The sequence below is a fragment of the Capricornis sumatraensis genome, chromosome 6, assembly GCF_032405125.1.
Source record: "Capricornis sumatraensis isolate serow.1 chromosome 6, serow.2, whole genome shotgun sequence".
NCBI lineage: Eukaryota > Metazoa > Chordata > Mammalia > Artiodactyla > Bovidae > Capricornis > Capricornis sumatraensis.
In genome coordinates, this window is record NC_091074.1 from 47,379,664 (window position 1) to 47,397,120 (window position 17,457).

Consider the following 17,457-nt stretch of genomic DNA (forward strand, 5'->3'; position numbering starts at 1 on the left):
ATATGTAATAACCTATAATGGAAAAGAATCTGAAAAAGAATATATATATATATATATATATATATATATATACCACATATCTATATATATATACATACATATAAAACTGAGTCACACACAAAACTAACATAACATTGTAAATCAACTATTCGTCAATGAAAAAATAAAATATATTTTTTTAAAAAGAACGAGCAAGATCTGAGGGAGAGGTATGAGCCCACATCCTTCATTTATATAACATTAAAGACGTCTCCCCATCTTATTTGGGAAGTGGCTGAAAACACATCATTATCAGCAACACACAATGGGGAAGCTGGACTGAGGGTGATATTCTTAGGAAAATATGAGTAAATTTTAGAATTTCAGAGATGGCAGTGATCTTAAAATTCAATTAGTCCAACTTCCTGAAATGGCAACCCACTCCAGTACTCTTTCTTGCCTAGAAAATCCCATGGATGGAGGAACTTGGTGCAGGCTACAGTCCATGGGGTTACAAAGAGTTGGGTATGACTGAGCCACTTCACTTCACTTCACTTCCTGCTCAACAAGAACCATCTTCTCCAGCATCTTTGCTAGATGACTATCTTGATGAATGTTTCACATGCACTTGGAAACAATGTGTATTCTGTAGTTGTTGGGCATGAGTTTTATATAAGTCAGTCAAGATGGCTAATGCTGTTCTACTCTCTTGTTTTCTTTTTGGGTATTCTAGTTATAACAGAGATGAGTTGAAATCTCCAAATATGATTATGGATCTGTTTATTCCTCCTTTTAGGTCTGTCAAATTTTGTTTTATACACTTTGAAGCTATATGGTTAGATGTATACACATTTAGGATTGCTATATCTTCCTGCTGAACTGATTTTTTTCTATCATTATGAAATGTCCCTTTTTCTCTTTAATAATATTTTTTTTCTTGATATTGGTAACCTACTAGATAACTAACTTTTGGTTAAATATACTTACAAATGGAAGCTCCTACTTCCAGAAGTGGTCCTTGCAGTGATTAGACAATAAGAAAGTTAAACTTTCATTGGGAAGATTATCTTTATGCCAAGTCAAATTTTGCCTCATGGTAGCTTCAACTCATTGGTACTTACTTGTCTGGTTTAGCAAAACAACACATGGTAAGCATAGTAGTTAAGAACATGGGCCTTGGAGTCCAAAAATTTTGACTAGACTTAAGTGCTGCTTACATAACTTGTCAAGCCTTAAGCCTCATTTGTAAAATAGGCACAGTATTACTTATCCTTAACTGTAGTGTTAGAATGATAAATGAGTTAGGTACCTAGAACGTATTAAATAGTCAATTAGTGCTGGTAATTATTATCTCTTCCTGCTTTCACTAATTGCTGACTTGCCTCACTATTCTCCATTTGGCTTCTCAGTCTGTTTCAGCAAAAGAATTACTACTTTCTGATTTCAGTATCCACTGGTTTAAATGCTTTCTGTTATCCTGCTATCTCTGACTATATGATTCAAATGTTACTGGCAACTTTAGCATTTCTAAAATAAAGATAAGCTTTATCATCTTTACTATACATTATAGCACTATATTATCTACTGTACATAGTATTATCTGCTTTATCATCATAATGACCATAACTAAGGTGGAAAAAATGTAGTTTTAAATGCCTTAAACTTAAAGAGTCCTGGCAGGTATCTAGCAGTCATTAAAAGAAATATTTTAGGACTGCTCTCGATTGGTCTGTTAAATGACCTGGAGAGGAACATCAGGTTAAACAGTTTGTAATTCCCAGGAGCTTTCCCACCCCTCAAAATTCAGGATATTGTTTTCTTCTCAGGCTTTCCTTATTCCCTTCTGTTTCCCCAGGGAGAAAAGACAGAGCGGAGATTTAGCCTCATTACTAAGTTATTTTAGCAAATGCTTTTTTCTGGGTCTAGAAGCTCAATGTACAGACATCATTTCACTACTAAGATGTTTCTCTTGGGCTGTCTCCTCCCTTTGCTGTTTGTCTTCCCCTTCTTAGGGTGAAGGCTGTTTCTCTCTATGCTGCCTTCTTCCTCCACCTTTTGATGAAGTTGTACTCTATCCTGGGCCTTTCTGTTGATTTAAAGAAATTCTGCCAAGCCTCAGCCTGCTCAGGCCTTCAGGATGGTTTGGCCCTTCTGTTCTTAGCTCCTGCTCTGTGTCTGTCTGGGATCCACGCACAGGCCGGTTCTCAGCCACTGTGCTCAGTCCCTGGCTTCTCATGGCTGCTGTGCTCTCCTCTTCCATCATGCTGCCTGGCCTTTCTCTGACAGATATCTAATCTTGGGTTGCAACCAGGCATTTCAAAAACTGCAGCCTTCTGTTACTGTCTTTTATAAACTCTTTAGCCGTGCTATCTGGTGTTTTTTTTCCCTGTCCTTATGAAATCCATCCTCTCTTCACCATATTTATTATGAACTGTTGTCCAGACATCAAAGAAACTATTATAAATCTATTTTCAAGTATATGCCAAAAATCAGGCATTTTAAAGACAAACACATCCTTCCTCTAGTCTTGTTCTATTTAAGCACACCCTAACTGAAGTCCCAGATCTCCCCTGTTTCTTTCAGAGACCCCCAATTAGGGCAGAATATCCTTAGGTGCTTGACTTCAACCTCCTCTTTTTTTTTCCTTTTTGCTTGCATTCCTCATAAAACAATTGTGATGCAGTGTGCCCCCTCTCACATATTATTAAGTTTATTCTTGGAATATTTCATAGGTTTCTATATTGGAAAAATATATAATGTTTAGCATTTTATGAACACATATTTTCAGTAAGGCATTTCACTCTTTCACAAATGTATCCAACATCACCTAGATATCAAAGAAGGTGTCTTTAATACACACCACCATCCACTGAAAAATACAGGGCTTTCCTGGTGGTCCAGTGGTTAAGAATCCTCCTTGCAATGCAGGGGACACCCGTTTGATCCCTGGTCTGTGAAGATCCCCCATGCCGCAGAGCAACTAAGCCCGTGAGCCACAACTACTGAAGCCCATGTGCCTGGAACCTGTGCTCCACAATAAGAGAAGCCACTGCAATGAGAAGCCCACACACCACAACTAGAGAAAGTCCACATACAGCAACGAAGATCCAGTGCAGCCAATAAATAATAAATAAATAAATTTATAAAAAAAGAAAAATACATATATTCTACTCTAATGGTCAGAACTTTTCTTTTTATTAATATTCCTTAAATATCACTCTACACTTCTACACCTCTACAGAATTTTATCCTAATGCAACATGTTTGATCACTCCTTTGTGGTTATCCTTTTGTTTCTTTGCAGCAACAAAAATGTATAGCTATTGAAATTAAATTTTTTTCTTGTGACCATGAGGCTTTAAGTGTTCAAATTGTTATTCAGCATTGAGGTCTAATTTCCATTATTATCAGCACATGTAAAATCAAAACAAATATTATGAATATTGACAATTATTAAACATAAGAAAAGTTTACTGGAAATGTATCTCTTAATGGGATGGATGGGATTCTCATTTTCTACCTGTGCATGAGGATGCAAATGACTTAACAGTTGGAATGAGACAATCTTCAGAATCAATTCTATTTCTGTTTTTCATTTTTTGTAGCTATAAGGGCTAAGGAATCTTGCTCATATGAATAAATAGGTGGGCATGGAAGGAGTTCAGTTATAGTAATATTTCATTCTTTGAAAGCCTTATGGTTTATATAACAAAAGTACTTCATTTTTTTTTATTAGCTATTAACTCTATTAGGGACTACTTCAGTTTTGCTGAAAACAGAGAATTTGATACTTCCTGGTTTGCTGAAGGATTTGTTAGCCATTACAATTTGGTAAGATATCAGTATTTCCAGTCATTCTTTTGTTTGGCACTGTGTAAGTTTTCACACCTCGGAGCAAAGCATTATATTCATGATGGGTGAGAGGTAGGCTTTATATGAAATGTGTAAAGCAAAATTAAAAGAGGAAGTGTTTTAGGGGAACCCCAAGAGCCTTGCCTGCAAGGCACATTCTCAGGCACAGTCAATTTAGGGAAAGAGTATTTGAGGAAGATGAAAATCTAGAAACTAATTTCCTAAAACTGTCTATGTGTATGCATCCCATAGAAAGTCTTTGTGATCCCATATGGTCTAGCTGGACTGGAGAAGGCAATGGCACCCCACTCCAATACTCTTGCCTGGAAAATCCCATGGACAGAGGAGCCTTGTAGGCTGCAGTCCATGAGGTCGCTAAGAGTGGGACAAAACTGAGCGACTTCACTTTGACTTTTCACTTTTATGCATTGGAGAAGGAAATGGCAACCCACTCCAGTGTTCTTGCCTGGAGAATCCCAGGGACGGAGGAGCCTGGTAGGAGGCCGTCTGTGGGGTCACACAGAGTCGGACATGACTGAAGCGACTTAGCAGCAGCAGCAGCAGCAGCAGCAGCATAGTCTAGCTGGACAATCATTAAAGGTATAAGGGATTAATAATTAATTATTTAAGGTTTGAGTCATCCTGTCACATCATCCCTGATCTAGGTGAGGAAGCAGGCAGAGTGCCTTTCCATGCAGGAGGGACACCTGTCAGCCAGAGCAAGAAAGACTGGGACTGGTATCAAATTGCCCAAAGATCCTACATGCATTAAAGCATGCCCACAAAGATCAACAAACATGGGGCAGTGATTTCGGGGTGCAGATATCCAAGGACACTAGGAGATCGTGAGGATGTTGAGCTCTCTCTCTTCCCATTGATTAAACTCAGACTAACATCAATGTCTGGAGCTCCTCCCAGCTGACTGTAGAAAACGCAGTAAAGGTAGGAGGTTACATCCAGGCTGAGGGCTTTCTTGATGATTCACTGTTAGTTGATGTGTAAGAGGGCACTATCCTTGTGGGAACTGAGGGTCTTTGAAGCAAATCTCTGGACACCCATCATATGCCAGGCATCATGCTCAGTTTTTTATGTTATCTCTTTTAATTTTTATAGTAATCCTATGTGGTACATGCTACTATTGCTGCTGCTGCTGCTAAGCTGGGTCAGTTGTGTCCGACTCTGTGCGACCCCATAGACGGCAGCCCACCAGGCTCCCCCGTCCCTGGGATTCTCCAGGCAAGAACACTGCAGTGGGTTGCCATTTCCTTCTCCAATGCATGAAAGTGAAAAGTCAAAGTGAAGTTGTTCAGTCGTTTCTGACCTTTAGAGACCCCATGGACTGCAGCCTACCAGGCTCCTCTGTTTATGGGATTTCCCAGGCAAGAGTACTCGAGTGGGTTGCCATTGCCTTCTCCAGCTACTGTTGCTATTCTTTGACAAATAAGAAAAATTCCAGATTAGGATAACCTCAGATATTCAGATGACACCACCCTTATGGCAGAAAGCAAAGAAGAACTAAAGAACCTCTTGATGAAAGTGAAAGGAGAGTGAGAAAGTTGGCTTAAAACTCAATATTCAGAAAACGAAGATCATGGCATCCAGTCCAATCACATCATGGCAAATAGATGGGGAAACAGTGGAAGCAGTGTCAGACTTTATTTTTTTGGGCTCCAAAATCACTGCAGATGGTGACTGCAGCCATGAAATTAAAAGATTCTTGTTCCTTGGAAGAAAAGCTATGACCAACCTAGACAGCATATTAAAAAGCAGAGACATTATTTTGCCAATAAAGATCCATCCAGTCATAGCTATGGTTCTTTCAGTAGTCATGTATGGTTGTGAGAGTTGGACTATAAAGAAAGCTGAGCACTGAAGAATTGGTGCTTTTGAACTGTGGTGTTGGAGAAGACTCTTGAGAGTCCCTTGGACTGCAAGGAAATCCAACCAGTCCACCCTAAAGGAAATCAGTCCTGAATACTCATTGGAGAACTGATGCTGAAGCTGAAATTCCAATACTTTAGCCACCTGGTGAGAAGAACTGACTCATTGGAGAAGACCCTGATGCTGGGAAGGATTGAAGGCAGGAGGAGATGGGGATGACAGAGGATGAGGTGGTTGGATGGCATCACCAACTCAATGGACATGAGTTTAAGTAAGCTCCGGAACTTGGTGATGGACAGGAAAACCTGGAGTGCTGCAGTCCCTGGTGTCACAGAGTCGGACACAACTGAGCGACTGAACTCAGACTGACTGATGAAAATCGAAATAACCCACTCAAGGTCACAGGTGAAAACAACATTCACCCTCATTCTAATTATACCGGTTTGTCCTTCTTTATTCCAGATTGTAAAATTACACCACAGCTGTCAAGGTCAATGGTCTTTAGGGACCAAAATTCGGAGACTCTCCAGAAGACGGAACAGATCCTCTGAGGTCTAGCGGCAGAGGAAAACTGACATAGTTTACCTCAGAACAGTTAGTAAAGGCTGAGACACACAAGCTGATTAACAGAGCCAAATCTACTTTTCTATAGTAGTTATGTCTTTCCTCAAGTGACCTTTTCCAGAACAAACAGCAACTTGAAGATTCTCTTCTGATTTAGGTTCTTGGCTCATGTTGTGGTGGAGAGAGCCCTCAACTCAGAGGAATGGAGACAGCTACTGAACTGGCTCCCTCAGGCTACCCATTTCAGTTCTCTGAACTTCAGCTGTTCCTGTGCAATAGATAAGACTGAGGCTAGAGTAGCATTTCCCAAACATTTTAGTCTATGACCCAGAGTGAGAAAGAATTTATTATACTACAAGCCAAGATGCACACCCACACCCACACACACACACACACACACACACCCTCTGAAAAAGTTTGTGATGCCCTGATATATTCAATTCTATTCATTTATTAATTTTATTGGTAAAAACCCCACTTTTGTCACTCTTTAAACTGATATTTTAAACTTTTAATGGGTGGCAAATCATGGTTTAAAAAACTCTGGACTCTGAAAGAGTAGTATAATATCAAGCCAATATCGTTCCTGTGAATTAGGCAAAACTTATCTTTGGTACCCTCCCAACTTACAGGGAGTCATTTTCCTGGCTTTCTCTATACCCGTTTTATTTCCTCTATCCCCATTTACCCTCACCTCCATTGCTTTATACGTAGATATGAAAAACTACTTCTGAGCAGGTGCTTTTGTCTTCTCTGAGGTAGCTTTTTCTGTTAATAATCATCATCCCAGTTTTTGCTTGGCTAGCTTCAGTGGACTTGTTACTTGCAACTAATAGGTCCTGCATTGGAGAGGCGCCTCCGTGGATTCCAGGCCCTGAAAGTACTCACCTTTGACTTTCAGTGTCAGGTACTTGTAGTCCCAGGCAATCCCATAGATGATCAGGCAGCGGTACTGCCCTGCATCCTTCAGCTGGATTCGGGGGATGAGGAACAAGGCCTTCCCCAGGGGCAGCTGCTCCTCCAGCAAAGTGGCTCTTTCACTGAGCAAGACTGTATCATTTTCCACTTTTTGCAAACTGGCTTTTAAAATTCCGAGTTCCACAGGACCTCCAGTGTCAAAATCACACTCCAAGGTCACATTGCTGCTGTAGTCTACCATGTACATTTCCTTTGGGACGGTCACTGTGAACAAAGCTGAACAGAAAATAAGACATTCTCCCACTGTCTGGCTTCACATTTCAGTTCTGTTCAGAGTGGGGGAGCTGAGGAGACCCATATAACCTTGGTTTCCCAGGAGACACCTATCATTATCTGGGCATTTGCAGAAGTTCTTTTCTATCCCTTGCCCCATCCACTTTGCAGAAGAGTGTAATTCTTGATCCCTGCTCTGAGGTAGTTCTTGCCTCTCAACACTCGTCACCTCTACAGCTGACTGGCCTCCCACTGCTCCCATGATCCAAGCTCATTTTCTTTATATGGATCAAATTACATCATTCCCTGCCAAATTTTACCTCCTCTCAGCAGAGATAGTAATAATAACAACTATCAACTGTTGAATTCTTACTAGGTGGTGGGCCTCTGCTAACACATGATCTCTTTTAGTCTCCCCAGCAAGCCAATGAGGTAGAGCCATTTTCTTTTTAGAAAATGAAACTGACACAGAATGGTTAAACAACTTGCCTAAGATTGCACAGCCAGGATCAGACCTAGGTATTGCTAAGTTTAAGTGCTTTTGACCACTACATCATACAAGCCCACTGTAGAAATGTCTTTTCTACTAATACTTAATGTATGTCTACCATGTGTCTGCCACTGTTCTAGACTCTAAACCATATCATTCAATACTGAAAATGCAACCATAAAATACACATAATCATTACTGTTTTATAGTTGAAGAAACTGGGTCAAAGAGGATGCACAGTTGTTTCAGGATGCACAATTAGTAAAGTTAAAATTCAGAGCCAGTCAGATGGTTGACTTCAAAATCTATAGTTTTTGAAACAGTAGCTCCCCAAATGTGAGGCATATACCTCAAGAAGTATGCACAATGATTTTAGATATGAAAGAATCAAGGCCCAAAGGGAGTTGGGTTATTCAGAGCATTTATTCCCTCTTCAATTCTATTTCAATCTTTCAAATTACATATAATTTGCAACTAGACTTTCACATTTCTAACAATGGTTATTTTTCCTTTTAATAAAACAAGAAGCGCTCAGGCAGATATTATCAGGAGACTTTAAAGCACCACTTTACTTTCATTGCATTTATTTTTGCTCATATCTTCTATTTACTAGTATCATTGATACTGGTTTTCCATTTACCACAGGGGTAGATTGTTTTGTTCAAAAAATAAAAGCTCAGTTGATTTAGATAATTCTATAAAAACAATAGTGCAAAGAGTAGTCAAACATGGCAAAACTAATGAAAGTAGTGTATGCATGAATAAACTGTGAGAGACTGTACAAAATTACGCTGTTTCTATCAATAATAAATGGGCAGTCATTAAGACTGTGTGTATGATCTCAAAGTAGCTTCTGAATTATGACAGAAGATTAGATCAAATTATGTTCAGTAGGACTTGCTTCATTAATCCATTCATTTAATTAATTCAAAACTTTCATTTAACAAATATTTGGGGATGGCTTCTAGAATATGCTGTAAAACATAAAACATAGTATGAAAAGAGCTTGGGATTTAGTGACAGATGAACCTGGGTTCAAATTCTGAGTGTATCCAGATTATGAACCCTTTGATCTTGATCACGTCATTAAACTTCTATGAGTCTCGGCCTCTTTATCTGCAAAGGTCCAAGATTAAATCTACCTGCCAGCAGTGTGGTGAAAACTAGATAAACAGCACAAAATGGCTTATTTTGGCAGGTAGTAGGTAGTCAGCAAACATTGGTTCCTTTCTTTTCTACCATGCTTTAGTTCTTGAGAAAGTGGTATTCTGACCATCCTGGACAACAGATTTCACGTAAAAATAGATAGGGGGTTTTTAGTTGCTCGAATGATTCACATTGAAATTCTCTTCTGACTGGAGTTTTTCCTTCTACCATCCTGAAAATCTTTGAAGGCAGTGCAGGTTGAATTTGTTTTGGTGTCTCCAGTGCCTAGCACATACTAAATTCTAGTTAAAGGTTTAACATATAAATAACAAAAAGGAGGAGAGGAAGAGAAAAAAAAGGACGAGCCTACCCATATTTGCAAAGAGTAGGACATGACTGAGAGACTGAGTATGCATGCACCCATATTCACTTCTGTTTTCCTCTCATCAAACTTCATTTTGCCCTAAATTGCACAAACTGGCATTCTTAATCACCACCCAATGTACCTGTTGGTGTAGTGCACAAATATGAGTTTTATTAAAAATAAGTGATGAGTTTATATCTTTCTTCCAAACCCTGTTTTAACCACAACTAGAAAATGAATGTGCCTTTCTAACAGAAAGGAGTTCACATCTGCCTGGTATTTTTTTGTACAGAATGGGTTTGGGCAGTGCTTCTGTATAAAACGTTAATTAAGCTTGCATTTTTTTGGCCACATTGAGAAGACTCTGGGATGATACATGTGAAAAAAGACACTGTGCTTCTAAATTTCCCACATGATTCCATTTTGTGGAATGCCCTGAACACTTGTAATAACTCTCTCCCAAGTCTCCATAATAGGATACTCCTAAAAGTAGATTCCTAGAATCATCTCCAAATATTTGTTATTACTACCTGTTATGAAATATACTCTGCCCTGAAGAGTAAAATATTTATTTATTCACTCGTCAAATATGTATTAACTATCTTCTATGTGCCTGGTTTAGAAATTTATACTACTTTGACTTTCTTCATAGTACTTCCTTCTCTTTTATTATACAATAAAAGAAGAACAAGAAACAGGATAAAACAAGAAACAGGGAAGAGAAATGGGGATTGCAGGGAAAGTTAGTTGCTGAGTCTGAGATTTAACAAGAATCAGAGGACTTTGGTGTAGTCTCTATTGGATTTATTTAGCAGGTTTATTTACCACACTTACACTTTCTTCTCATGAGAGAAGGAACACCTGTAACTTCCTCTGGAACTCCCCACAGCATACAGCAGAACTCCCCTCTTCACTGTCTGGGCCTTTGACAAAAACCCATTTTCTGCTTGCTTTTCCCCTCTGCCTTCTATAGAGTGTATGTGTATATACACACATGGAACCCTGAAGCATAAAGTGTGCTATCTCTCAGGCAGGTGACATTTCCCAGCTAACATTCACAAGAGGAAAGGGCAATTGGCAAACATGAGTCATGTATCTGAGTCGCTCAGAATAACTAGAAGATTGTTAGTTGGTCTAATTTTGCCACAATTGAAGTTTTTAAGATATGCAAAGCTTTCAGCTTGATTACTTGATATAAAATGATAAGTTTAGGAATGCAGTACACTTTTGCAATCCTCAAGTATTCTTGAAAGTGAAAGTGAAGTCGCTCAGTCGTGTCCGACTCTTTGCGACCCCGTGGACTGTAGCCTACCAGGCTTCTCTGTCCATAGGATTTTCCAGGCAAGAGTACTGGAGTGGGTTGCCATTTCCTTCTCCAGGGGATCTTCCTGACCCAGGGATCGAACTCAAGTCTCCCACATTGCAGGCAGACACTTTACCCTCTGAGCCATCTTATTGTAAATTACAGAGGAAATCAAAACACTCTTGCAAACAGTTCTGTGAAGAGGTTTTTCTCAAGCTTGGCTGCATATTAGAGTCACTAATGAGAGGGCCTCAACCTTAGCGATAGTTGGTATCAGCTGGGAAGCTTTTAAAACATACTAATGCTCAGACCCCAATTTGTATCCTATAAAATTAAATTCTAATCATTTTGTGAGGCCAGCATCAACTAAAAATAATTTCCTGGGAGTTTCTAATGTGCAAGGAGCATTGAGAAACCATTCAAAGTGTTGTTCTCAGTTTTCTTAGGCAGCTAGTTAGGAATGCAGAATCTCAGTCCCTTCCCAGGACCTAGAACCTGCATTTTAACAAGGCTGGGGGATTCAAATGCATCTTAACATTTACGAAACAGAGTTATAACACTGGTTTGTATTTGGTCTGTTGTGTAAGATAGAGTAATAGTTAACACTTATTAAACACAATGAACCAGACACTAGGCTAAACTGTACATCTCATTTGATGTCCCCAAAGCTGCAAGACTGGAGTCACTGCACTCATTTTACAGACGGGGAAACTGAGGCTTAAAGAAAAGATACAATTCGCCCAAAGTAAAAAAGTGGGAGCTCATGGAGTTGGAATTCACATTCATATCTCTGTGCCCTGAAAGCCTGTACTTCTAACAGATATGACTATATATCTACTGGCCTGTGTATACTATATACATTAATGAAACAGATATACTTTTCAGCTTTATACTAAGTAAAAGACATTTGTGTTCTATTTCATATGTCACATGGTTACAAAACTAAACTTCAGCGTAGCACTGAACTCCTGATGCCATCAGAGAGACACTGGAGAACACTGGAAAAGTTTCCACAACTGCAAAACTAAGCAGACAGAATATTCATTTGGTCATCTTGACTAAATTAAAGGGTAAAGGACATGGCGACAGCATGAAAAAATAACACATGAAGGTTCTTTAGACAGATGAAAATAGCTGGCTTGAGTAATGCTAGAGCCTTTTTGAAGGTTCTTGGGAGAAGTTTGCATTTTATTTGCAATCAGGAGTCAGCACCTGTCATATCTCCAGGAAACACAAAACAATTTATTTGCATTAACTCCCAAGATAGCTTCCTCTTTAAGCTAATTTTATACTTTTCTTCTGCATTAACAGAAACTTAAATGTTTACAGACTTGCTACCTAAGGGATTTGAAAAGTGAGGATGGGGCTAGGCAGGGAGGTGAGAGGGCACTGCTTTACACAGCCAGTCTTCAGAAAACTCTAGTTCCTGGTTCCGGACAGATGCTGCTCTGGACACCCGACTCATGCACTCCTCTTTGCAAGAATGCTGCATGAGACATCTCGTCTACTTGAAATCCCTTCCCCAACCTGATTCTTCTGCTTTGTATATCTCAGGGGTCAGCAGATGTAGTTTTGAAGGCCGGCTATAACCTAGACAGAATGACCCAGGGTGTGGTCCCTGTCCTAGAGTGACACCAAGCATCACCATGGCCATGTGCCTCCTGGGTTTTATTCTTCTCAGATGGACGAAGAAAGAGGGAAACATCAATGAGAGACATAAGACTGGGGTTACTTTTTCTTCCAAGACATGACAAAGTACAAAAATAAATATTTTTCTTGAATGTGTCTAGGTTACAAGATGTCCTTAGGTTTTGAAATGAAAATATAAGAAAAAAAACTGAACTACAATGCTATAGTAATAAGAGAGTGGTATGAGTGAAAGTATATATACATAGATCAATAGAACAGACAGAGGATCCAGAAAAAGGCTCACACAATAAGAGCCAATTGACATTTTTTTTACAAAGGTGCAAAGGCAATCAATGGAGAAAAGACAGTCTTTTCAACAAGTGAACAAATGGGGCTGGAGCAACTGGATGTCCATATACCAAAAAGAAAAATCCCAATCTATACTGCACAGTATACAAAAATCAACTGAAGGTGGATGGCAAACCTAAATGTAAAATATACAACTATAAAATGTTTAGAAGAAAATCTTTCAGGTCGTGGGTTAGGCAAAGAGTTCTTAGATATGACTAACCATCAAAGAAAAAAATTTGATAAATTGGATAGCTTCAAAATTAAAATCTCTCCTCTGCAAAAGACACTGTTAAGAGAATGAAAAGATGACTAGGAGAAAATATTTGTATATCACATATCTGATGAAGAATTTGCATCCAAAATACATAAAAAAACTCTCAAAACTAAAAAATAAGAAAATAACCCAATTAAAAATGGTCAATGATTTGATATGCACTTAAGAAGATATATGGATGGGCAATAGGTACATGAAAATATGCTTATCATTACCAGACACTAGGGAAAGGCAGATTAAATCACAATGAGATACTTCTGTACACCTATTAGAATGACTTTAAAAACAAACATGGCAATGTCAATACCAAGTGATGTCAAGATGTGGAACAACTGGAACTCTCATACTTTACTGGCAGGAATGCAAAAACAGTATAGATACTAAGAACATCTTGATGGTTTCTTATAAAGTTAAATATATACTTAATGTATGTCTCAGCAATCCCACTCCTAGGTATTCACCCAAGCAAAATGAAACGCTATGCTTCCACAAAAACCTATATACAAATGTTTAGAGCAACTATATTTATAATTGCCCAAAACAGGAAACAACCCAAAAGCCCCTCAACTGGAAAATGAATAAACAAAATGTGGTGTGTACATACAGTGTGATACTAATCAGCAACAAAAAGAAATGAACTACTGATTCATGTAACAATATGGATAAATCTCAAATGCACTGTGATACGTGAAAGAAGCCAGACAAAAGGAATGTCTAAAAATGATCCCATTTATATAACATTCTGGAAAATTTAAAACTGTAGGCTAGAGCTGGGGGATGGTTGAGGGGTGGTTTTCGCTTGGTGACAGAACTGTTCTGGGTCTTGCTTGTGGTAGTGGCTATATGACTATGTGTGTGCACGTGTGCTCAGTCATGTCCAGTTCTGCGGCCCCATAGACTGTAGCCCACCAGGCTCCGCTGTCAATGGACTATCCTGGCAAGAATACTGGAACGGGCTGCCATTTCCTATTCTAGGGCATCTTCCTGACCCAGGGATCAAACCTATGTATCCTGCATTGGCAGGTGAATTCTTTACCATGAGCCACCTGGGAAGTGGCTATGTGATTATGCATATGTCAAAACTCATAGATGCTTTTATTTTAAAAAGTATAAATTTTTATTTTATGTCAATTTAAAAGTTAGTAATTTAAAAATGAAAATATTTTCAGATAGCTTTTCACTTCACACTTTAAATTATTTTGCAGATAACACAGTAGACCATCCACAGAGCATTCATATAAGGAAAGAGTTAATTTCACACCTGTCTCTAAAAATCTCAGCTGGGCAGGGTCCCTTAGGAAGGAAATATCAACTATTCATTTAGCTGCCACTGCAAGGCAGGGCTGGAGTAAGCAGAATATTGGGGTGTTCTCCAAAGATGGCCCCAAGTCAATGACTCTAGTGCCAGACCCTGCTGGGCAGCCCAAAGGAGGGGGAGGAATGCTACTGGGATCACCTGGAAGAGGGGAAAGCTCCTCAAAAGGTTATCAGTGCCAACAAAGGCATTCTTTCTCAGTCAAAGGCAGTATGTTGGATGACTTCCCATGGGGTTGGGCCTGCTATTACAGAGGACCTAATTCCCTGTGTCCATCTCCGTCTTCCTCTCTTACATACTGGTGTTCACCACTATAAAGCCCTCATGATCCTGACTGGACACGTGAATGGTCTGAACTGCCTTCCTCAGGAAAGTGAAACTCTGAAACTGCTTTCCTCCTTGCCATCTATGCCCTCAAGCAGAGTATCTTTCTTCAAAATCCAAAGGCATAGCCTAAGGTTCATTTTCCATTTAGATGCAAGGAAGACTCTGATTTCCCAATTCAAGTAATCCACATTAATGTGTGAATGACCAATGGCTACTACGGTTGCTTTTTAATAGAGGAAGTGTCCCTGACAGAAGAGAAAAGAACAGCTGCTTGGCATCTCATCTTTCAGGACACTTAACCCATGTTCTCTTGGGTCATTTCAGCAATGCATGGTCTGAACGGTCTTGTCATCTTGTTACTATGTTTACTGGAGAGTGGGGATAGATGGACCAATATTATCAGTCCCTGTTTCTGTAAGATAGGAAACAGGTGTGCACAAGCCATCCTGGGCACCATTGTTTTGATTGTGCTTGTCATAGCTGGTAATCACCCTTCCTCTTACAGAAAGTCTTTAGCCCAAGGACCACGTTCTCATCCTCAGCTTCAGCTAGGGGTCATCATCTGTTCCTCCTTCTCAGGACCCTCCCCAGCCTTTGACTTTTCTTACCTTCTGTCTGTTGAAGCTTCAGTCCCAGGCTCAAAATTAGTAGGAGGAACATGTTCTGTACCGGATCTGAAACAGACAATTGAAAGTCTCAGAGCCTTCAGCAGTTTTGCTGGATCTCATGATCTGGTCATTTGCTCACTCCTGAAAACAATGAAATGACTGGTAAACAAATCTTTGTGGAGGCAGTGGACCGTAGTAGAGTAGAGCTAGGAAGAAAAGTTAAAGGCTGATTGCCTAGAGGAGATGAGAGATAAGGTAAGAAGAAGTGAGGCACTCTATCGATCCAAATTAGAAGCTCTTCTTCCTTTTCTTGCAACCTTTTCTGAGTATGAACCAGTCCTCATGACTGGTAACCACAAAAGCTGGTTATCTGCACCTCTTTGTTTCTTCCATAGTTTCAGTGTAGGCCTTTGAAAATCAGTCTTGTTCATCAAATGGATACTGTACACCATCATTTCCAGCTGGACTGCAACTCTGGGAACGGAGCTAGATAGTATATAAATACTTGCTAGTTGACTGAGCAGGTAAAGTTGTCAAAGCTCACAAACTTTCCCACTTAAGGGCTTCTCACAGCTAAAGCGAAAGGGACAGGGTATAACACTGTCAACTTCTTTGTCCTCAAAGAGGCTTTTAAATTTTATTGGCCTTGGAAGCATTTCTTCAAGGGGAATTAATCAGACAGAGGCATACATCTGAATCAGGTAAAAGCAGAGCTGCTCCGAGTACAATGGAAAGCCAGGGAAGGATTTGGATCAGGAGAATGACATGACCTCATTTACATTTTTAAAAGAGGACTTAATTTTGGTGTAGACAATAGACTACTGTTGTAAAGGACAACGGGATGGGCAAGATTGGAAGCAGAACGATCAGTAAGGAATTTTTTTGCAGAGATGATGATAGTTTAGACCAGAGTAGTGGGGCCAGTGGAGATGAGAGGTAGTCTGTTGAAGGTTTTTTCCATTTATACATTTAAAACACTTATTGAACTTTTAAAATTTGTCCTTTAAATTATTAAAATCTTAACAGCTTTATTGGAGTATAATCGACATACAATAGAGGATTATGTGTGTGTATACATATATATTTAAGACACAGATGATTCAGTGGTACAACTCAGTGGTTTTTAGTATATTCTACAGAACTGTGCAACCCATACCACTATCCAATTCTGGATCATTCTCATCACTCCAAAAAGGAACCCCATGCCCATTAGCTGAAACTCCCCAATTCTTCTTCCCTCTTCCTCCAGTCCCTGGCAACCACTAACCTTCTTTCTGTCTCTATAAACCTGCTTATTCTGGTTATTTCATATAAATAGAATCATACAATATGTGGTCTTTTGTGTCTAGCTTCTTTCACTGAGGATATTATTTTCAAGACTCCTCTGTGTTGTAATGCATTACCAGTACTTCGCTCCTTTTTATGACAAGCTGAGCGCTGAAGAATTGATGCTTTTGAACTGTGGTGTTGGAGAAGACTCTTGAGAGTCCCTTGGACTGCAAGGAGATCCAACCAGTCCATCCTAAAGGAGATCAGTCCTGGGTGTTCATTGGAAGGACTGATGTTGAAACTGAAACTCCAATACTTTGACCACCTGATGTGAAGAACTGACTCATTTGAAAACAACCTGATGCTGGGAAAGATTGAGGGCAGGAGGAGAAGGGGACGACAGAGGATGAGATGGTTGGATGGCATCACCGACTCAATGGACATGAGCTTGGGTGGGCTCTGGGAGTTGGTGAGGAACAGAGAGGCCTGGCGTGCTGCAGTTCATGGGGTCGCTAGGAGTCGGACATGACTGAGTGACTGAACTGAACAGAACTGATTATTCTATTGGTGCGTGTTCACACCACTTCTTTCTTATCCATTCAACAGTTGATAGATATTTGAGTTGTTTCCATTTGTTGACTATAATGCTGCTATGAACGTTCATTTACAAGTTTTTGTGTAGATATGTATCTAAATCACTTGAGTGTACATGTAGGAGTGGAACTGCTTGGTTAAGTGTTAACTCTGTATTTAACTTTTCCAGAAACGGTGAAACTGGTTATCAAATATATGATTTTCAATTGCTCTCTCCCATCCTGTGATTGTCTTTTCAGTTTCTTGACAGAGTTATTTGAAGCACAGATGTTGTAATTTAATTGTAAAATACAAATTAATTTTGATGAAGGCTAGTTTTG

General features: G+C 39.5%; 1 protein-coding gene across 1 annotated transcript in view; it reads right to left on the reverse strand.

Moving 5' to 3' along the window:
* Window positions 1–15,326, reverse strand: part of PDCD1LG2 (programmed cell death 1 ligand 2) — a 35,342-nt gene extending 20,016 nt beyond the window's left edge. Inside the window, exons 1-2 of the mRNA XM_068973584.1 lie at window positions 15,275–15,326; window positions 7,165–7,470 (exon numbers count right to left, since the gene is read on the reverse strand). Of these exons, the coding sequence (XP_068829685.1) occupies window positions 7,165–7,470; window positions 15,275–15,326 (358 nt within the window). The remainder of the gene's footprint in view (window positions 1–7,164; window positions 7,471–15,274) is intronic.
* Window positions 15,327–17,457: the final 2,131 nt, after the last annotated feature.